The 23,114-nt window shown below is 37.2% G+C and overlaps 2 protein-coding genes across 15 annotated transcripts in view; one reads left to right on the forward strand and one right to left on the reverse strand.

Annotated features, from left to right (window-relative positions):
• fmnl1a (formin-like 1a) overlaps nucleotides 1-10,805 on the forward strand; it is a 31,689-nt gene extending 20,884 nt beyond the window's left edge. Inside the window, exons 13-26 of the mRNA XM_058372770.1 lie at nucleotides 1,353-1,454; nucleotides 2,500-2,794; nucleotides 3,504-3,779; nucleotides 3,898-4,019; nucleotides 5,041-5,240; nucleotides 6,404-6,638; nucleotides 6,732-6,800; nucleotides 7,904-7,984; nucleotides 8,103-8,232; nucleotides 8,712-8,875; nucleotides 9,001-9,102; nucleotides 9,905-10,006; nucleotides 10,096-10,210; nucleotides 10,343-10,805. Coding sequence (XP_058228753.1) covers nucleotides 1,353-1,454; nucleotides 2,500-2,794; nucleotides 3,504-3,779; nucleotides 3,898-4,019; nucleotides 5,041-5,240; nucleotides 6,404-6,638; nucleotides 6,732-6,800; nucleotides 7,904-7,984; nucleotides 8,103-8,232; nucleotides 8,712-8,875; nucleotides 9,001-9,102; nucleotides 9,905-10,006; nucleotides 10,096-10,210; nucleotides 10,343-10,407 — 2,058 coding nt within the window. The 3' untranslated portion in view covers nucleotides 10,408-10,805. The remainder of the gene's footprint in view (nucleotides 1-1,352; nucleotides 1,455-2,499; nucleotides 2,795-3,503; nucleotides 3,780-3,897; nucleotides 4,020-5,040; nucleotides 5,241-6,403; nucleotides 6,639-6,731; nucleotides 6,801-7,903; nucleotides 7,985-8,102; nucleotides 8,233-8,711; nucleotides 8,876-9,000; nucleotides 9,103-9,904; nucleotides 10,007-10,095; nucleotides 10,211-10,342) is intronic.
• A 2,827-nt stretch (nucleotides 10,806-13,632) lies between these two features.
• Nucleotides 13,633-23,114, reverse strand: part of srcin1a (SRC kinase signaling inhibitor 1a) — a 170,437-nt gene continuing 160,955 nt past the window's right edge. For 8 of the 14 annotated variants that reach the window (XM_058412873.1, XM_058412886.1, XM_058412881.1 and 5 more), the window contains one exon: nucleotides 13,634-19,048. In XM_058412873.1, coding sequence (XP_058268856.1) covers nucleotides 19,046-19,048 — 3 coding nt within the window. In that variant the 3' untranslated portion in view covers nucleotides 13,634-19,045. Of the gene's footprint in view, nucleotides 19,049-23,114 lie in introns of all 14 variants that reach the window. The other 6 variants (XM_058412847.1, XM_058412830.1, XM_058412864.1 and 3 more) reach the window with 1 other exon arrangement.

The raw sequence follows: 23,114 nt of genomic DNA on the forward strand, positions 1-23,114 counted from the left end.
TACTCTGAGGCTTTCGAGGTTTTTATTTCTGTGATCATTTTGCGCTCTTTCTATATATTTTTTGTTTTCATTCTTTTGGAAAATTTAATTTTTTTGGCAAGAACTGAAGTGAATTATTATTTTTATATGTATATATAAATGTAATGCAATAACTGGGGTAAACATTATATTTTAAATATGATTTATATTAGCAAAAAGAAGTAAAAAAAAAGAATAAAAAATACCGTTAAATAATATTAAACATATAGTAATATTAATAAATAATAATTTAAATCAGGTCAATATTTATTTATTTAGTCATTTATTTATTTATATTTTAAAAATGTTTTTTTTTTATTTGTTTGTTTAAGTAAACCTAACTTAATTTTTCAAGATTTTCCGAAATATATTTTTTTTCCTCATGTCAAAACACACAATGACGCACACATGCTCCAAGCTCCAGGGTTTGATCCTCATCTTTAGTGAACATGGCATCCGATTATATTTATCCCCAAATTTCACCTTCACCTTCTATCTCTCCAGCCTTCTGTTTGTCAGAGCTGGGCAATTTCCAAGCGAGTGTCCGTCACTTAAAAAGGCGATTCGTAAACCTGTGATCCTGAACAAGACGTCAGACGGCCGGTTCGAGGGACCGGGACGTCTCCATGGTTACCGCATCCTGTTTTGAGAGATGCTGGTTTAGATTAAAATCTTCAGAAATCGCATGTCATTACTGCAGAATCGCCAGAACACTGATATATTAAAGTGTCATATATTAATTATGTCAATAACATAATTAAGTCTGACCTCTTGCCATGTCAATTCAGGAACTTTATTTTCGCAGATAAATAAAAAATAACGTTCAGAGCAGACGTGAATAGAATGCAGCTGAATAAAGGCGGATGTGAAAGCGACGCATGTGCTCGTTAGCGGCTCGACTTTACCTAGATGACCTTTGACCTTTGTCCTCCATCTAGTGAGCCAAATAGAAATCAAATATGTTTTTATTATTTATGCTGGGTAGTATGGAGTTTGTCCTGACTGTGGATATTTTCTAGTGATTTCTTAGAGTTTTATGTAGCTACTGATGAATGAATGAATGATTAAATGAATGAATATAAGTAGCAGAGGAAGAGAGAAAGTCCAGTCTGATAATGTTAAGGGTTTAGGCTACATACAGTTATTCCTGCAATAAAGGCTCATTTGTGCCAAATTGGGAATGAATAGTGGGCGTGGCCAGTTCTCATTTGCATGCAGCCTTATTGATTAACAGTAATGACCGTTGCTTTTCATTCATTGTGTTATGTGAGAATGTGGTTTACAGGTTTTATATGCCCCTCATTGTGTGTGTGTGTGTGTGTGTGTGTGTGTAGCTGAGTGCTAAGCTACAGGAGTACGACAATGCAGAGAGGGAGAAAGTGGCTGAACTCGAGCAGCAGCTCATGCAGGTCACTAAAGAGTCAGCGATACTCAAGGTACAGTACAGCTTCCTCTCTTTCTGTCTCTCTCTCTCTCTTTCTCACGCTCTCTCTGTTTCTCACACTCTCGTCTTCTACATCCTTATTTCGTCCCCTCTGTGTTTCTCTATCAGTCTGCTTCTAACTCTGTGTTTCCCTAGGGTTTTCTGTCTGTCTGTCAGTCTGTGCTTCTCTGTCTGTCTGTTACTCTCTCTGTATTTTTCTGCCTGCCTGCCTGTCTGTTTGTCTATCTGTCTGTCTATCTGTATATCTGTCACTCACTTTGTGTTTCTCTGCCTGTCTGTATATCTGTCTATCTGTCTATTTAGCTGTCTATCTATCTATCTATCTATCTATCTATCTATCTATCTATCTATCTATCTATCTATCTATCTATCTATCTATCTATCTATCTATCTATCTATCGGTCTGTCTGTCTGTCTGTCTGTCTGTCACTCACTTTGTGTTTCTCTGCCTGTCTGTATATCTGTCTGTCTGTCTATCTAGCTGTCTGTATGTCTGTCTGTATGTCTATCTGTTACTCACTCAGTATTTTTCTTTTTGTCTGTCTGTCTGCCTGTCTCTTTCTATGTGTCTGTCTGTCTTTCTGTCTGTCAGTCTGTCTGTCTATCTGTCTGTCTGCCATTTACTCTGTATTTTTCTGTCTATCTGTCTATCTGTCTATCGGTCACTCACTCTTTGTTTCTCTGCCTGTCTGTCTATCTGTTTGTCCGTCACTTACTTTGAATTTTTTGTCTGTCTGTCTGTCTGTCTGTCACTGTATTTTTCTGTCTGTCTGTCTCTCACTCTGTGTTTCTCTGTCTGTCACTCTATCTATCTATCTATCTATCTATCTATCTATCTATCTATCTATCTATCTATCTATCTATCTATCTATCTATCTATCTGCCTGTCTGTCTGTCTGTCTGTCACTCACTCTCTATTTTTCTGTCTGCCGGTCTGTCACTCTCTCTCTATTTTTCTGTCTGTCTGTCTGCCTGTCTGTCACCAGTAAGAGATCTTCTCTGTCTCATCTTACCTCTCGGTCTCTTGGTGTGAACAGGAGAGCTTGAGGGAGTCGTGTGCTCAGGTCAGCAGTTTGCAGCAGCGTGAGCGTGAGCGAGAGATCCAGAGAGAGCGAGAGAAGCAGCAGGAGAGGATATCTCAACCTTCTCAGCTCGTGAGAGAGAAGGACAGAGACGCTGAGGAGCAGAGGGACAGCAAGCTGGAGCTAAAGCTGAAGGAGCTGCAGGACAAAGGTCTGGTGCGGCTCCAGAAGACGGCATCAGGATCTCTGGACATCGAGGTCATCCCTGTGACTGTGGTGCAGACCGTCCCTGCTGGTGTCACTGAGACAGGTACGAATCAGACACCAGACCTGTGGAGCTTTTGGGATTTCATTTTATATTTTTTTCCATGTCATGAGCAGGAGTAAATTACAATTATAATTTTTTATTAGAAATGTAATGCAATTATTAAGGTAAACATAATATTTTTAATAAAATAAATATTATTTATTTAACGAAATATTGTTTGTATTAGAATACAGAGTTTTGTAGGTTTTTTTTAAAGTATCATTAAATAATAAAGTAACAATATTATAATTAATTAAAAAATAGTAATCAATAATAATTTGGATATCAATATTAAATATATTAAATATTTATTTACTGATTGTATTAATATTAGTATATTATTATAATATTATTTGTCTATAATGTTCTTTTATATTAAAATGTCTATAATATATTAATATATTATATTATAATATAAAAAATATTAAATATATTAAAATAATCTTTTATATTAGACGAAATTAAAATATATGTTTTATCTTTGGCAACAAATTATTTTAAATAATATAATTATATAATTATTCTTTTATATACATGGATATTTATAAACATTATTTATAAACAATTATATTATATTATATTATATTATATTATATTATATTATATTATATTATATTATATTATATTATATTATATTATATTATGACAGAACTGATGGAACATTTTTATTTCTGTGATTATTTTTACATTCTTCCTTTTGTTTGACTTTTAGACTCAGCATCAGCCAATCAGACTGCTCCCTCGGTAGCTCCTCCCCCTCCTCCTCCGCTACCCGCTTTTGCTGTGCCCCCACCACCACCACCACCTCCTCCTCCACCAGGGTGTGGAGTCCCACCTCCACCACCTCCTCCACCTCCTCCAGGGTGTGGAGTCCCACCTCCACCACCTCCTCCGCCTCCAGGTGGAGGTCCACCTCCTCCCCCTCCCCCTCCTGGGTGTGGCCCGCCTCCTCCCCCCGGAGCTCCTCCTGCACCGGGGGCTGAAACAGGTAAAGACACTATTGAGTGCATTCTTGAGCATTACACACCATCAACGATGCCACTCTCACACACACACTGAGAAAAGAAGACGTAATAATCAGCGTTTTTTGTGTTTTTCTACCAAAGTGATGAGCAGAAAGCCGATTCAACCGAAGTTCCGCATGCCGCTGCTCAACTGGCAAGCTCTGAAACCCAACCAGCTGGAAGGAACTGTCTTTAAAGAGCTGGATGATGAAAATCTGTTAAAGGTGACACATGAGGCAGAAACAGCGCAAAGAAATTTTAATATTTAAATTGAATAAAATTAAATAATTTTAATACAATAAAAATCATATTAAAATATGTATTAGCTTTTTTCATTTAAACTAATGATTTAAATGTTAGTAAAATTTATTTTAATTTATTTATTTATTTATTATTAATTATCAATATTATTACCAATTTTTATATATATATATATATATATATATATATATATATATATATCACAATAATGTTTGTCTCCCCTTGCTTCTTAAAACAATACTATTTAAAATGTTTTATTAAAAAATAAATAAATAATAATAATAAAAAGTAATTAAATATTTTTCAAATTATAATTATATGTTTTATAATGTAATTGTAATTGTGTAATTGTAATTATAAGTATATATTTATAATTTGAATATATTATTCAAATTATAAATATGTTGGCATGTAGAAATGAATAATAAAAATGATGTATAATAATAAAAATGGTGTATAATTATAACAATAACAATAACAATAATAATAATAATAATAATAATAATAATAATAATAATAATAATAATTATTATTATTATTATTATTATTATTATTATTATTATTATATTATAATAAATATTATAATAATAATAATAATAATAATTATTATTATTATTATGTAAATCATATATTTCTACATGCAACATATTAATAATTTGAATAAGAAGAATATTTATTTTTCAAGAAAAATATTAATAAACATTATTAATGATCAATAATATTATGTTCTAATAATGATGGACTTTTTTAAAATTATAATTAAATTAAATTAAATTATTATTAAATTCCTGTTATTTAAGGAAAATTAAATGATATTTAAATATATTATTGATTATTTATCATATTTCACTTCTCAAAATATTTATAACAAGAGATAATATTTTTTCAGCCAGTACTTTAAAGGTTTTAAATAATGTACCTGGTGTTAATGTATGTGTGTGTGTTACAGTGCTATTTACTGCTCTGTGTGCGTCTCACTCACAGGAGCTGAACATGGACATGTTTGCGGAGCAGTTTAAGACCAAAGCTCAGGGTCCTCCAACTGATATCTCCAAGATGAAGGTGAAGGCTCAAAAAGCTCCCACTAAAGTTTCCCTCCTGGAAGCCAACAAGGCCAAGAACCTCGCCATCACCCTGCGTAAGGCAGGCATGAGTCCCGCTGACATCTGCACCGCCATCCAGACGTATGTACACCAGCACACTGCTTTATACGGCTTTAATATAGGGTTTAATACATGCTTTAATACAGGCTTTATACAGGCTTTAATACAGGCTTTATACAGACTTTATATAGGTTTTAATACAGGCTTTAATACAGGCTTTAATACAGGCTTTATACAGGTTTTATACAGGTTTTAATACAGACTTTATATAGGTTTTAATACAGGCTTTATACAGGCTTTATTACAGGCTTTATACAGGCTTTAATACAGGCTTTATACAGGTTTTAATACAGGCTTTATTACAGGCTTTATACAGGCTTTAATACAGGCTTTATACAGGCTTTATTACAGGCTTTATACAGGCTTTATACAGGTTTTATACAGGCTTTAATACAGGCTTTATACAGGTTTTATACAGGTTTTAATACAGGTTTTATACAGGCTTTATACAGGCTTTATACAGGTTTTATACAGGTTTTAATACAGGCTTTATACAGGTTTTATACAGGTTTTATACAGATTTTAATACAGGCTGTAATACAGGCTTTATACAGGCTTTAATACAGGCTTTATACAGGCTTTAATACAGGCTTTATACAGGCTTTATTACAGGCTTTATATGGGCTTTAATACAGGCTTTATACAGGCTTTAATACAGGCTTTATACAGGCTTTATACAGGTTTTAATACAGGCTTTATTACAGGCTTTATACAAGCTTTATACAGGCTTTATACAGGTTTTAATACAGGCTTTATTACAGGCTTTATACAGGCTTTAATACAGGCTTTATTACAGGCTTTATACAGGTTTTAATACAGGCTTTATTACAGGCTTTACTACAGGTTTTAATACAGGCTTTATTACAGGCTTTATACAGGTTTTAATACAGGCTTTATTACAGGCTTTACTACAGGTTTTAATACAGGCTTTATTACAGGCTTTATACAGGCTTTAATACAGGCTTTACTACAGGCTTTAATACAGGCTTTATACAGGCTTTATACAGGTTTTAATACAGGCTGAGATTTTAGGGATTTACCTCAGCGTGATGAAAGAATCAAAGCATAACTTTAGTAAAATAAACACTATTTCTAATAATTTAATATTGCTGTAAATCTCCTTATATTCGCTCCATAAACACACATTTTTTTTGTAACTCTCTCTCTCTCTCTCTCTCGTTCAGTTACAATCAGCAGGCCCTGAGCCTGGACTTCCTGGAGCTGCTGGAGCGCTTCATCCCATCAGATTATGAGATGAAGCTTCTGCAGAACTATGTGAAGGAAGGACGTTCTCTTGATGATCTGTCCGAGGAGGACCGCTTTATCATGAGCTTCGGGAAAATCCCACGCCTTGCTCAGAGAATCAGCACGCTCACCTTCATGGGCAACTTCCCTGAGACGGTCAAGCGGCTGCAGCCGGTCAGTATGGCGCTGATCTGAAGCGCTGATCTCTCTGATTTATATCAAATTTGTTATAAAAGTCGGTTCTAACTTCTCCTCTTGTTACCGTAGCAACTGAACTCCATCATCGCAGGCTCCATGTCCCTGAAGTCTTCCACTAAGCTGAAGAAGATCTTGGAGGTAAGTGAGATGATCTCAGAGCTGTCACTGAAAATGCTTCATGTCTCTCTCACTCTGGGCTTCTACATGCAGGATGATTAGATTTTAGCTTCAGTAAGGAATGAATAGTTTAATCAAAAATAAAACCCATTTTTTTACAGACAGTGTGGTAAATATCACTGGAGTTTGTTGCCTCACACCTCCAGGGTTGGGGGTTCGATTCATGTTCATGTTCTCCCTATGCTTTAGGAGTTTCCTCTGGGTTCCTCCCCCAACCTAAAGACATGTCTTTTAGTCTGATTGGCATCTTTAAATTGTCTGTAGTGTGTGTAAGTGTGTGAGTGTGAGTGAGTGTGTGTGAGTGTGAGGTGAGCAGGTCAACCTTTCAACTCCAGGCTCCTAGTGATACTACACAGGATAAGCAGTACAGAAAATAGATGCATGGATGGATGGATGGATACATAGATGGATAGATGGATGAATGAATGAATGGATTGATGGATGCATAGATGGATGGATGGATGGATGGATGGATGAAAAGAAAGATGAATGGAAGGATGGATGAATCGATCAATGGATGAATGGATGGATGAATGGATTTATGAATAAATGGATGGATGGATGGATGGATGGATTTATGAATAAATGAATGAATGGATGGATGTATGAATGAAATGATGAATGGATGAATAAAAGGATTTATGGATAAATAGATAGATGGATGGATGGATAAATGGATGTATGGATGGAAGGATAAATAAACCGATGAATAAATAGATGGCTGGATGAATGGATGGATGAACCGATGGATGGGTGGGTAGATGGATGAATCGATGAATGGATGGATGGATGGATGAGTGGAAGGATTGATGGATGAGTGGAAGGATGAATGAATGGATGAAATGATGGAAGGATGAATAAATGGTGGAATTTTAATATGGAAGGAGTCTCCAGTATCATCACATTGTAACAGTATAAACAGATTATACAAATAAAGATGGCTACTTATTGAACTTTTGTGCTGTTGAACCCTGTCACTTTCTGCCAGCTGTAACTTGCTCATCTGCATGTCTGGAGTTTTCATTGAAATGTAATTGATTTGAAATATTTCTACACATTTCTAGATCATTCTGGCTTTCGGGAACTACATGAACAGCAGTAAGAGGGGAGCGGCTTACGGTTTCCGACTGCAGAGTCTGGATCTGGTGAGTTCCGTGTTAGCACACAAGCCTGGAAATGGTTAGAACTGCTGGTCATTTTAATTAAGGAAAATGAATAAATTATATTTTTTGTACCGTTTCCTCCGGCTCTTGTCTTCACCAGCTGTTAGATACGAAGTCTACAGATCGCTCTCAGACTCTGCTGCACTTCATCGCTAACATGGTGCATGAGAAATACCCCGAGCTGGCCGCCTTCCACTCCGAGCTGCGCTTCATCGACAAGGCTGCTCTGGGTACGAGCTCTGAGCTTCTACACACACACACACACACACTCCAGACAAACACCAGGACACACTTCTAACACACACAGCTGGACACACAACTGCACACACTCCTAAACACACACACACACACACACTTTAGACAAACAGAAGGAGACACTTCTAACACATACAACTGAACTAACACACACACTCCAGACAAACAGGACACACTTCTAACACATACAACTGGACACACACCTGAACCCACACCTGGACACACTCCTATACACACTCCAATACACACTTCTGAACACACACCATGCTGCAGTGTAGCCCTGTGAATAATAACATGGGGACTTTTTCTCATTCAATTTGACAGAGATTGTAAACTTTACTACATTAATGCTGCATAAATTTTTTACATTAAACTTTACTAGATTCGTTCTTGGCGATGTTAGAAGTAAAAATGGACGTGTTTGAAATAAAATACGTTTCCCTGTTCGTCTCAGTGTCCCTGGACGGCGTGCTGCAGGACGTACGCGCTTTAGAGAGAGGGATGGAGGGAACCAAGAAGGAGTTCATGGTGCAGGATGACATCACAGCGCTGAAAGATTTCGTTAAAGTCAACAGCCCGCTGCTGGACTCGCTCGTTAAAGACGGCAAGACGGCGCAGGTGAGAGGACACACACACACACCATTAAAATAAATTAAAATGAATCTCATAGATTAATTACAGTATAGATTAATGCAGTAGCGTATAAGAAAATCGACTCTGTTGTTCCACATCTTGTCCACCAGGAGGCGTATGTTTCAGTAGTGGAGTATTTTGGAGAGAACCCGAAGACCACGCAGCCGTCCATGTTCTTCCCTCTGTTCGTCAGATTCGTTAAAGCGTACAAGGTAAGAGAGCGATGAGAAGATGATCTAATGATGTCATCCAAAATCCTTTATTTAGACGCGTTTAAAAAACAAAACAATTAATTAATTGTCGTTAATATTCAGGTCTAAAATATTTACTATTTCTGAGAAAAAATGTAAATATATATATATATATATAATTCTTAATATTTGATATGTAAAAAAAATTACACAGTTTAGGGTTCTTTATTTAAAATTTTTTATTAATGGAATTGAATAAAAAATTGCATTGTCCATTTTAACAAAACAAAGAAAAAAAAATCAACAAAAAGAGACAAAAACTGATAAGAAATTCAAAAAGAAGCTAAGTTGGATAAATGTAGAAATTGTATTATAGATGAAAAAAGGAATAATGGGGGTTCGCTGTTAAAGGAAACTGATCATAGTGTAAAGAAAAATTTTTTTTTTCTCATATTTTGAAAAATAAATAAATTCAAGGTCTTTTGGCCAAAAATTAAAAAAAAAAAAAAAAAAAAAAAAAATATATATATATAAACCTCCACAAAATCTTGGAGGATTCAGGCATTGTTTGAGAAATTTATAATAATAATAATAATAATATATAATTAAATATAAATAAATATACTAATATATAATATAGTCAAGTAATCAACAGAACTTGTATTAATCTGTAATAATATAATAAAATTGACTGGTAAGAAATTTCTTTCTAGTGAATAAAGTTCTTCTGAATAAACTCAGACGTTTAAACTGTTCTGTAAATAAAAAAAAAGAGAATAAAAAATGAAGCGTGTTCATGATCCCATGCCTCTGTCCATGACAGCAAGCGGAGCAGGAGAACGAGCAGAAGAGGAAGCAGGAGATGGCGGCGGCGGAGGAGCAGGCCATGCCCTCGCCCAAGAAGAAAGACGCCACACCTCAGAAGGTCAGACTCCATCTTTTCCTCTTTAAACCTTTCAGCTCTATCTGGAGTGTGGAGTGTTTTTCTGATCTGACCTTCTTTGTGTTGTTTAGGGCTCCATGATGCCCATGATGCCCAAGATGCCTCAGATGGATCTGATAGCGGAGCTGAAGAAGAGGCAGGTGAAGCCGCAGGTCACCGACGGCGCCATCGAGGACATCATCACAGGTGACCATCAGCTCCAGGAAGCATTTCTTAGCATTTTATATTTACACACACTTCACTTTAATCACAACATCTGGATTAATTTAACTGGTTTACACACAAACCCACTGAATGAACTGTTCCACTTGTTTTCAGATTTGAGAAATTCTCCGTACCGCCGAGCGGATGGCCGAAGACCGCCACAGCGGCAAGAAAATTAACCTCCCTCAACGTTAATCACGTTCACACGTGACATTCCCTATATACACGTTTATCTAAACAGTATTATTATCATCATTTCTATCAGGTTTATTCGATCCAATAAATCTTCAAATACACTGATATGGTGCACACAGATCCACACAAATTACACACTAACACACAAAGAAACATGTCTGACTCACACACACACACAAACACACACTTTCTTATCACTTATTACTTTTAAACAGCTGTATATAAAGGGATATTTAGACTATTTTACAGTATGTTGTCCCTCATGCTACTTTTTTATTGTAATTGAGCTACTCTGATTTAAGTATTTTGTAATATTAAAAATAGATTGACGTTTCCGAAGTCAAAGTAGCTGCGAATGTCTCTTTTAATTCATTAAAAAAAACATTGTTCAACAATAAACTGTATAAATCTGGCTTTCTTTACTGCTGCAATGGAATTGGCTGAGGAAACTGACTGACGTACTTACCGTCACTGAGGAAACAAGGAACTGTAAAGGAAGGGAACAAAAAAGGGGTGTGGGACGGGAACGATGCATGGAATCTTCTGGAATGTGTTATAGGATTGTATAAGCTATAAACAGATGGGGCTGTTAACACATGGGCGTCGCTAGGCCATTTCTAGGGGGGCTTTACACATCTGTGCAATACAGTGGACCAGCCTTCGCTCCCCACTTCCATCAATGAGCCTTGGCCGCCCATGACCCTGTCGCCGGTTCACCACTGTTCCTCCTTGGACCACTTTTGATAGATACTGACCACTGCAGACCGGGAACACCAGGGAACACAAGAGCTGCAGTTTTGGAGATGCTTTGATCCAGTGGTCTAGCCATCACAATTTGGTCCTTCATCAAACTCGCTCAAATCCTTATTCTTGTCCATTTTTTCTGCTTAAAACACATCAGCTTTGAGGATAAAATGTTCACTTGCTGCCTAATATATCCCACCCACTAACAGGTGCCATGATGAGGAGATCATCAGTGTTATTCACGGCACCTCTCAGTGTTCATAATGTTATGCTTGTATATTATATGAGGAAAAACCCAGCAGTCCATGATTGATGCTGCTGCTAATTTGACTGAAAGAAGTTAAGCTCAATATTGTTACAACACTGTTCAGCGTGTGTCTGTCTGTAACCGAAACCCCTAAACCTCACCCTGGAAAAAGTCTAAAATCACCACATACCCCTCTTTACAGAGACTGAATATGTTAGAGGAAACTAAGTGGAAATGACAGTTCCTTACATAAGATGTGTGTCTCCCACAGCAATTTGATTACAAAGAAAGTCTTCATCTGACTAAATATGAATTTACGTTCACACAATGCTAACACAACAGTTTACACGTTCAAGTCTCAGGCTCAGATTATTTCAAACGTGTAAGATCTTCTACAAACATTACAGGAAGTTTAGTTCACCTCCCTATGATTAGGCGTCATGAAATAATAATAAGTGGCGGGTGCCAATACTTTTGAAACGAGTCCATTTCCACTCTTGTCAGCGCAAAACAGGAGTTAAAAGGCTATCATGAGTACAGACTCACCCAGTCCGGACCGAATTTGGCCGACCGGATCCTGACTCGTTTCAAAATTATTGGCATTCCTCAAAGTTGAATGTTTGGATCATGCTTACCTGCTCAACAGAGTGATTATATCAGAGTTACTGTATCCTTCTTGGGAGCTCGAATAAGGAATCAGCTCTCTTATTAACAAGGCTTTTCCAACCACACACACGTTTTTTGTTTTTCACACCATCTTGTGTGTGTGTGTGTGTGGGGGGGGGGTTTTAATCCCATTTTTTCTGATGTTTTAAAAACAATTATCGCTAATATTCAGGTCTAAAATATTTCATTTTTAGTTTATGGGGGGACAAAAATATGATTCTTAATTTTTTAGATGTAAAAATGATTTTAACAAAATTTGTATTAAAGTGATTGTTCATAACTGTGGATGCTAGAGATGAATGAGTTAACAAACAAAAAAACAACAAAAAAGCAACAATCTGGCAACAATCAGAAAAAAAAAACCCTCCTTAAAATCCTCACACATTCCTCAGGCATTGTTTGTGAAATTAAAATGAATAATAATAGAATTCATAATTAATAATTTTTAATTCAATTTAAAAATATAAATAAAAAAAATATAATAAATGGATGTACATAAAATTGCATTACTATAAAATTGACTGGTAAGAAATTGCTTTCCAGTGGATGAAGTTCTTCTGATCAGACTTCTTCCCCATTCTGATGTAAAGTTTAACTGAATCTCTTGACTTTTATCTGCATGATTTAATGCACTGACCTGCTACAACATGATTGGCTGATTAGATTAGAGGTGTGCACAAGGTGTTCCTAATAAAGTGGACAGTCAGTGTACATTCAAATCAAACATGTCAATGTCGATGTACTCCTTCAATAACCACCTTCAACTTCTCCTGTATCTTCTGAGTGACTTTATGATCCCATGAGCTGTAATATTTGTCATTTAATATTTGCTAATATTTTCCTTCATACTTTAGTCAACCCCCCCCCCCCAAAAAAAACCTGGGGGCACAAACTTTTGCACAGACCTTTATGTGCATCTCGATTCGCCTTTCGTCCAAGTCTGTGTGGATGGGAAATCTTTCACTATTATCATTAAAAGCAAAACAAAATACAATCTTTTACAGATATTGTAAAAAAAAATAAATAAAAATGGGCGCATTTTCCTGCATACTTCAGTTAAAACCCATGGGGGGCACAAACTTTTGCACACACCTTAAGGATTCACCTGAGCTGAATAATTAATAAATAAATAAATAAATAAATAAATAAATAAATAAATAAATATTAAACATTTTAAATAGTTTTCAGAATGATCAATTATTAATAAAAATAGATTTTTCTTCATTTTTTATTATAAATAAAATAAACAAATGAATAAACAATAATAATAATTGTTATTATTATTCATTTGTTTATTTTATTTTTCATATAAAGAAATAAAAATAAATAAATAAATAATAACAATAATAATAATAATAATAATAATAATAATAATAATAATAATTATTATTATTATTATTTATTTATTTTTCATATTTTTTTTCTTTCTTTCTTAATTTTTCCCCCCTTTTTGGGAGGGAGTTCTGACACCTTAAAAACAAATAAAAAGAAATAAACAACAAGAAGAGGCACTGAAACGTGGTCGTAGAAGAGAGCTGGAGTTTATTAGACACACCACCACAGCAAGTATGTACAAAATAATTTCAGCTCTCCGAATTCCTCGTACAGCAGGGGAGTGGTTTTGGGGGGTGGGGGCAGGGTTTTGGACTGTGGGAGGGGGTAAAGTTTCACATTTCTCACAAAGTTATTTCGTCGTCGGCATCCACACCGATAAATTAGCGTCTTCTTTTGTTCAGTATAGGCATCTATATTTGTACATTGATAGATTATTTATATAGAGATCTAGACTTCTTATAGAGGTGTCGGTTATATCGCACTACTCTAGAGATGGGAGGGTCACGCTACGGACTCCGCGCCGCGATTGGTTCGGCTGAATCCTTCTGTGACGCACACACTCGGCGACTGTCAATCAAATCTGGTTACCACGTCACCACAGATTACAGTAAGACTGGACATGCCTTCGCCACGAACATATCTGAAGTATAAAAAGTCACTTTTTTTTCCTACTTTTAACTCTAAACTTTTTTTTTATTATCATTATTATTATTATTATTATTTTTTACATATCTGTGCCTTTCTATAGTCTCTCTCTCTCTTTTTTTTGATAAAACATGTAGACAACTTTATTTCTTTCTTTATTATTTTTTAAAACAATGGCACCGTGCGACTGCTTTTATAATACACATGCATTGCTATTTCTTTTTTTTTTTTTTTAATAAATACCTTTAATTTTTTTAAATAAATTTTTTTTTGTTTCCCGGACATAACATTTTTATGTATAACTCTAAGAATGATGCTTTATATTTACATAATATCGACTATTTTTTTAAAACTTTTTTTTTTAGTCTAGATTTGTTTGATGCCAAGATTTCCAAACATCCACATGGTCAAGTAAAAGCTTCCTAAAAGGGATAAAGTTCGGATAAATTAATAAAATCATCATCACCTCCTTATGTTATTCGTGTGCTTTCAGTGCTATTGCAAGTGTGCTCTTTGTTAGCGCAAAAAGAACTGAATCGTACATTAGCTAGAGATAACCGTAACACTCTTTCACCGCTAAATAAAACACATACATGTTGTGTTTTGCGCTTTAACCTCAATACTAGGAAACGCATACTTTTTCGGTTTTGCTCGAGATCGAGAGAGAGAGAGAGAGAGAGAGAGCGCTCGAGCTCATCTCACAGTTCCGACAGTCTCGCTAACTAGCTTAAAATTCGGCGGGTTTGGTCTGGCATTCCCTCTGACGTTTTCACACACGAGAACTAATATAAAATCCATACTTAAAAAGACAAACAAACAAACAAACAAAAAACTGCGGCTAATCGCACAAGCTAAAACGTTAGCGACTCTATATTACACAGAATTCATACTGTACATTTAGGTCAACATTTCCCAACTCAAGATATAAAATGTTTTTTCTCATGAATAAATAATAAAGGTAGTATGATGTGGAATTTTGTAATTATATAATTATATATTGTACTGTGTATATATATATGTATATTTATATATATATATATATAAAAAGGGAAAAGGAACAAACAACTGTACAAAAAGGAATTTCTGTGAATAGAAAAACAAAAAGAGATGATAACGATTTGCATCGTTTGTTTGTTTCGTTTTGTTTTCGGGACAATCATTTCATCAAGCTATTCCCCAAAAATAAAAATAAAAATAAAGAGAGATACATAGATACATTCGTTATGAACAGATAAACACTAAAGCTAATCACAGATATTAAAATAAAAATTTTTTTATGGTCTAGAACTTTAGGACCTCCTTCAGATCTCCATGGTTTAAGGATTCTAACACCTTCATCAGCCCTAATCTTTAATCCATGGATATAGAAAGTGTGTGTCTGTGTAGTGGAGAGGCCAGATGTAATGGTCAGAGCGTAGCCAAGCCGCAAGCACAGAACTCTGGAGTATGAGGGTTTGTGATGCTACCAGATAAGTGATATGGACTTGAGCTGTGTTTTCATTCCACGCTACACTGCTGCCATTTTCTTGTGCTTTGAATAATCTGATTAAGGATTTGACTTTTTAAAATTTATTTATTTATTTAACTTATCGATTCTGGGTTACTTTCAAACCTCCCCTTGTTATTTTTTGCTTTTAGTTTATTATGGTGCTTCATACAAGTCTAATAAACTAAAAGCATACACATTCTAGGCAAAAAAATGAATCTAGTGTCTCTCCAGATCTGGTTTCCATCTACAGGTGGACATCTTTGGTGGGGTTTTTTTTTGTTTTGAGACCTGCATAAAAAAAAAACACGAATGGCTGGCGAAGAAGCAAGAAATCATCCGGTGATGATTTTTAAAGATGACATAAAAGCCACCTGTCAATCAAGCAAGTGGTTTCAGCCATCCTGTCAGCCTCTCTAAAGGCCACGAATCAAGAGATCTCTCTCTATCTCTCTCTCTGTCTGTCTTTCTCTCTCCTTCTTACTCTCTCTCTCTCTTCACACAGTAAAACAAAGCTTCTTCAGTGAGCAGAGCTTTGTTTCTCTTTTCTTTCCCCTTAGAAACGCCAAAGCCATTTGCCTACTGCCAGTTTGAGCCAAAGCCAGAAGAGCCAGATTTGTTTCCTGTAATTAAGTCGATTTCCCTCATGGAACAGAAATCTTTCCAAAGCTGACGTTTTGCACCAAATTTCTCCATTAGAAAAAAAAAAAATCTTCCCCAAACACGTGTGCTAATCTCTCCTCAGGCAGCCTGCAGCAGTCACGGGACCTAGCTCTGACGCCGTTGTGTTCATCTTCTCACCGAGACAAATCCATTTCCGACACTTGTTCCGTCAAACAGCTAGTAAAGAAAATCTGTATTCTCTTAATACTCTCCTTTTCTCACCTATTAATTCCTTCAAAAGCAAGACCAAAAACCATGTCTATGACGCATTTGCCTTGAGTTGCCCCTGGCCAAGTCAAGCAGGTTATGAGTTACTGAGTCACAAGGAGTTATCCTAATGGGACAACCTTTTTATTACTTCTACCAAAGTGGACTGTTTTGAGGCTCCTTTGGGAAAAAGCTCCAGAACATGAGCTGGTCTTTGGGTCCTTTTAGTTTCTGGGTATCTACAGATGTTGTACTTCAACAGGCAAGTTCTCCAAACACTTCAACATTTCAATTCTGGCATTTGGCAGACACCCTTATCCAGAGAGCCTTACATTTTATCTTATTTTATACAATTGAGGGTTAAGGGTCTTGCTCAGGGGCCCAGCAGTGGCAGCCGGGTGGACCTGGGATTCAAACTCACAACCTTCTGATCAATAGTCCTCTGCCTCTTAACAACTGAACTACCACATCCCCTTAAACACACATCACCTTGAATGAATGGTTGACCGATTTAGATGATTAACAGCAGCTAACAGTAGTGGACTGACCAGTCCAACTTTTTCTGATAGATTCTACCAGAGCTCAGAGCTTCACTCCTGCCATTTTATATTTCTGCCTCATCCTTTACATTGTACATGGTGGCAGTGCCCATGGGTAAACCAAAGTGTGCCAATCTTGTGCTGATTGTCAGACACAATCATTGTACTTAATGCTTTAAACAAAAAAACTGAACAGTTGCGAAGGTCCTTCCTTTTTAATCTCGCTGGTTTTTGTGCTTTTACGGAGCAGCTACACCTCCATCACGAAGTAATGTGCCTTAAGTAACCTTCGGACATTCGGACATGCGATTCAAGCCAACTTTCTCAACCTCCTTATCGGATTCTCGTTCTGCAAACAGCGAGCATCCTCCTACCTCCCACAATACATCTGTCATATTTGCAACTTTGTGCCAAGTTGGAAGAAATATGGGACTAGGACAAATTAGCCATATGAATAGTCAGAATGCTGTTTCTGTGTGCATATAACAAGGACTACTGAAACACTGTTTTCGTTTTACGTATTGTTAATCCCAACGGTTTAAAAAAAGACGATAGCACCGGTTTCTGTTACTTGTGTTCACCAAGCTAGCAAGAACGCAAAAGTAGTGTCAAAAGGAGACCAGAGGTCTTTAAGATGTAATGAAGTACTCGGATAATGTTCTCCCTAAAATGATCTTCCTCCAACTAAAGTGAAAAAGACCTACCCCTGTAAGTACCTCAGGTATCAGGTATCATCATTATTATCGGTTATTACCCAGAGGAACCACCCCAGAACTAAAAATGCTGATTATACAGTTTTGTTTCATTGTTTTTTTCTCACATTCTGCCTTTTTAAATATTGAGATGATAAAAATCTGAACATACATTGACTACTACTTTACTCACTTTTGGATTATTGCAAATCTACCTTCAATCACACATGTTCACAGTCTAGCTAATTACACTTGATAAAAATCTACCAGACACCACTAGGTCTGTCAAAGGTGATATTTGGCAGATGGATGATGGTGTTTAAGGGGTAAAGAGTCCTTTCTCTGGCCTGACGTGAGTGGTTATTTTTTGCTGGCCCGTTGACGTGATGGAGAGCTGGAATATGGAGGGGGTCCAAACCCATCTGTGGGCTTCTTGAGGGAAACTGGCAGTACTCTCAGGGTTCTGGAGGATGCAGATGGGAGAAGAATAAACCCATAATGAACAAGAGATGGTAGGCTGTGTGTGTGGGATGTAGCCTGCATCATCCTTCCAGGCTTCTTGAAGGTTCAGCCAAGATGGAGGAGGAGATTCTAAATGACTAATAAGTTTTTATTCTCTATAAATACAAGGTGTTTCTGTTGTTCTTCCACCTCCACCTCCCAGTGCCTCACTCCATGGGGGGTAGCTGGAACAAACAGGGGCACAACATCACTTCCTTAATTCTTGTCTTCTGTACTGTCGCCAATCAAGAGGTTTGGGTTGTGGGGTGAGCTGGTGGTCACAGGTGAAGGAGTTGAAGCTGAGGATGATGAGCTTGAAGGGGATGAAGAGTGGTTGTTGGAGAGTGAAGGGGGAGTTTTTGAAGAGTTGGTGCTCTGTTCTCGGAGGAGCCGGCGATGCCTGAGGGTGGTGGCAAGCAGCAGGGCCTCGGTTGACAGGGTAGCCAGGAGGGCTTTGGTCTGACCGGAGGAGGAGATCAGATCCTCTTGGAGGTTATTGTAAAGCCCAGATGGTAGACGGCCAGAGAAGCTAGCAGCCCGTGTGTTGGGGAGCAGAAACAACTCCCTCTAGGGGCAGCAAGGTGGGAAAGTGCCGAGCAGAGAAGACAGAAAGAGAGAGGAAAGTGATGAGGATGTATACTATTCTTTATGAAGTAAATAAGCTAGATCAGGGAAGCCTTTCTTGGTCATCCATTTCAAGCAATCGACCCCACATGCTCATGGAAGGCCTGGGTAGGGTATTTTGGTTCAGGGGAGGATCCTATTATTCTCACATACATACACATCTGTGAACGGGAGACTAGAAGATGTGTACACGAGGCCGATGAGACTCCAAGGAGGATGATGTAGAGGAAGAAGAGGAGAGGGACATGGGGTCAGGTCAAGTTGTGTTTCTTCTCACTGGGGTCAGGAGGTCACGAGTCAGGGATGTCAGGTTGGTGATGTGACGGCATCGTCCCACGGAGAGGAAGAGAGGTGGGCAGGTTGAGGAGGATGAAACGGGAAGGGGGGGGGATCAGAGGGATGGAGAGATGAAAACAGAAGACACTCATTAGTATTGAGCATGCATGGTGCCAGGCAGGTACAACAGCAATGAATGAACAATAACCTCTAATAACTTACACAAGTAACAAAGCAACAATTCATTTTTTATGTAAATGAGCAAAATGGAGCAGTGATTTAATCTACATCAGAGTCACATTTATTATAAACGATGAATTTCATAATTCTATGCAAATTAGTTATGCCACATTAAAGCATCAAATCCAAACAATTTGCTTTGAATGATTCCTCAGACCGATCTTTCCTACATAGGGTCACACACACACACACACACACACACACTTCAAACAATTTAGAAATGCCAATCCATGCGTAAATTTGGACTAATGGAGGAAACCGGAGAACCCAGAGGAAACCCCTGAAGCAACATGCAAACTCCATACACACACAAGGCGGAGGTAGGAATCGAACCCTCAGCCCCTGAGGAAGAAAATGTGTTGAAACCTCTGTTAAGAAGCCACCCTGCAGCTCAGCTTTATTTCTGAACCTCCGGCATCAAATATCAGGGACTGCTTTAATTAAAAAAACTCATATCACTTAAGCTTTTGTCGTGTTACTAGAACTACACTGAGTTGTAATGTGGTAGATTCGCATGAGTGTGATCATGAATGAGTGTGTGGTGATGTTATGGAAGCCAGTGGGAACAGTGTCTGTGTTTTATTTTATTTCATTAGATGTAATTAGATAGATAGATAGATAGATAGATAGATAGATAGATAGATAGATAGATAGATAGATAGATAGATAGATAGATAGATAGATAGATAGATAGATAGATAGATTTATTTTATTAGCTGTATTTAATCCCCTTGCTACTCAATTCAGAGAGAGAGAGAGAGAGAGAGAGAGAGAGAGAGAGAGAGAGAGTATGTGTGTGTGTGTGTGTGTGTGAGAAAGATAGATAGAAATTGAGAGAAAGAGGGATAGATAGATAGATAGATAGATAGATAGATAGATAGATAGATAGATAGATAGATAGATAGATAGATAGATCAGAATTTAGTTCAATTCAGAAAGAGAGAGAGAGAGAGAGAGACAGAAAGTGAGAGAAAGAATTCAGAAAATAAAATCATTCCTCCTGGGTCAGATTGAAAAACCCGAGTGAAAGTCCTAATTAGATTCTCCTGAAGGTTTCCATCTGTTTCCCGCACAGAGAGCAGGATTTCTGTCCTCATGACACTTCATGCATCTCCAAACACACAGGTTAGGTTTCTGTCTTCTCTTTTCAGAAAGCAAGACTAAAACATAAGGATGCAGTGATGTTTCTCCACTCAGATCCACTGGAGATCTACACGGAGATGATCACCAGCAGGTACACCGGGGCTGTTTGTGTTACACACTTGTGAAAGGATGTGACATGTGGTTCATGGCGTCGAGGAAGAAACCTATCAGAGCTTTTTCCCTTTGCCTCGTCAGCACCTTGCAGCGCAGATGGTAAATTAGTGTACAAGTCTGAGATCTGAAGGTGGAGCAGATGGCAAGAGAGAGAGAGAGAGAGAGAGAGAGAGAGAGAGAGAGAGAGAGTGTGTTTGGTGTTTGTGTGTGAGAGAGATAGAGGGTGAGAGAAAGATATATAGATAAATATACTGTATATCTATCTCTATTTTACATACACACATACATACATAGATAGATAGATAGATAGATAGATAGATAGATAGATAGATAGATAGATAGATAGATAGATAGATAGATAGATAGAGAAGACACACACACTTTCTCTGTCACTCTCTTTCGCTCTCGCACTTTTTCTCATTCTTCTCACTTCTCAGCAATGCTAGTGCTAACTATTATCTCTCTTTGGATTCTCTCTCTCTCTTTCGCTCTCTCGCTCTTTCTCTCCCTCTCTCTCTTCATCTCCCTCTCTCTCTCTCTTTCACTCTTTTCCCATCTATCTATCTATCTATCTATCTATCTATCTATCTATCTATCTATCTATCTATCTATCTATCTATCTATCTATCTATCACACACCCTTTCTCTCTCTCCCTAATGCTAGCTAATCATCATGATCGTAGCTTTCTCGGGTGGGATTTCCACTAAAAATAAACCAAACGTTTGGCCATATTGTGTCTGAAATATCACTGAACACTCATGTGATGTTGCTTAATTAAACTTTTCCCCCCACTCTCCTTCCCCTTTACAGCTTTCCTGATCTCTCTACACTGCTAGCTAGCTTTCCCTTCGCCCCGTTTATTTGATTCTTCCATATGGTCGTAAAAAAAAGAAAGACAGTAAGACAGAGTAAAGTAGCCGTAGCTTCCGGGGATCATCGCACGGGGGCTGTGTTAGTGTAAGAACACCGAGGATTTTGTTGTCCTTACATCTACACTAAACAGAATTACAAGTTTCTCCCTAAAGGGGAAAAAAATTATGACAGACGGCAATAAATTATGGAACAATAAACAGAACCTGAGAGACGTGGCAGAGTCAGCGTTTGGGTTAGCATTGTTTAATTCTGATGTTTTAATGGAACACGCAGCACTCCAGAGACTGTCTGAAGAGAAGGAGGAAGACTTGGCCTTGATTCATAACGCTGAGTAACACAATGTACATACAGTCTTAAAAAGAAGTGCCTTAAAATTCTCTATCGGGTTCTGTACTTGGCCAATAGAACACTGGCTCTATGTCAGAACCATGGACAGCAAGATTATGATCCATCCATCGAGATGGAGATTCAGCAAGATTATGATCCATCATCGTCTATACCCGCTTTATTCCTAATTAGGGTCACGGGGGTCTGCTGGAGCCTATCCCAGCACATATTGGGCAAAAGACAGGAGTACACCCTGGACAGGTCACCATTCCATCACAGGGCCACTGTGGGAGGAAACCAGAGCAAACCCACACAGGCACGGGGAGAACATGCAAACTCCACACAGAAAGGCCCCTGCCCCCAGGATTCGAACCCAGGACCATCTTGCTGTGAGGCAACAGTGCTAACCACTAAGCCACTGTGCAGCAACAAAAATAACAATAACAATAACAATAACAATAACAATAACAATAATAATAATAATAACAATAGCAACATCAACAGAAATAATATCACCAGCAGCAACAACAAGAATAATAACTAACACAACAACAACAATGACAACAACAACAGCAATGATGACAACAACAACAACAACAGGAACAGGAACAATAGCAACAAGAATAATAACAACAATGACAACTACAACAATAATAACAACAACAAGAATAATAATAACAACAACAGCAACAACAACAGAAATAATATCAGCAACAATAACAACAATAACTACAACGACAACAACAACAACAAGAACAGCAACAATAACAACAAGGGCAACAACAAAAATAATAATAACTCTTACAATAACAACAGTAACATCCACAACAACAACAAAGACAAGAACAGCAACAACAATAATAATAACATCCACAACAACGACAATAATAATAACATCTACAACAACAACAATGACAACAACAACAGCAGTAGCAGCCACAACAACAATAATAACATCCAAAACAACAACGAAGACAACAACAGCAACAACAACAGCAGCAGCCACAACAATAATAATAACATCCACAACAATGTCAACAACAACAATAATAATAGCATCCACAACAACAACAATGACAACAACAACAGTAGCTGCCACAACAACAATAATAACATCCACAACAACAACAACAACAAGAATAGCATCCACAACAACAACAACAATAATAACATCCACAACAACAACAATAACATCCACAACAACAACAGCAGCCACAACAACAATAATAATAACATCCACAACAACAACAATGACAACAACAACAGCAGCAGCCGCAACAACAATAATAACATCCAAAACAACAACAACAACAAGAATAGCATCCACAACAACAACAACAACAATAACATCCACAACAACAACAGCAG

This window comes from Hemibagrus wyckioides, linkage group LG02 (assembly GCF_019097595.1).
Source record: "Hemibagrus wyckioides isolate EC202008001 linkage group LG02, SWU_Hwy_1.0, whole genome shotgun sequence".
NCBI lineage: Eukaryota > Metazoa > Chordata > Actinopteri > Siluriformes > Bagridae > Hemibagrus > Hemibagrus wyckioides.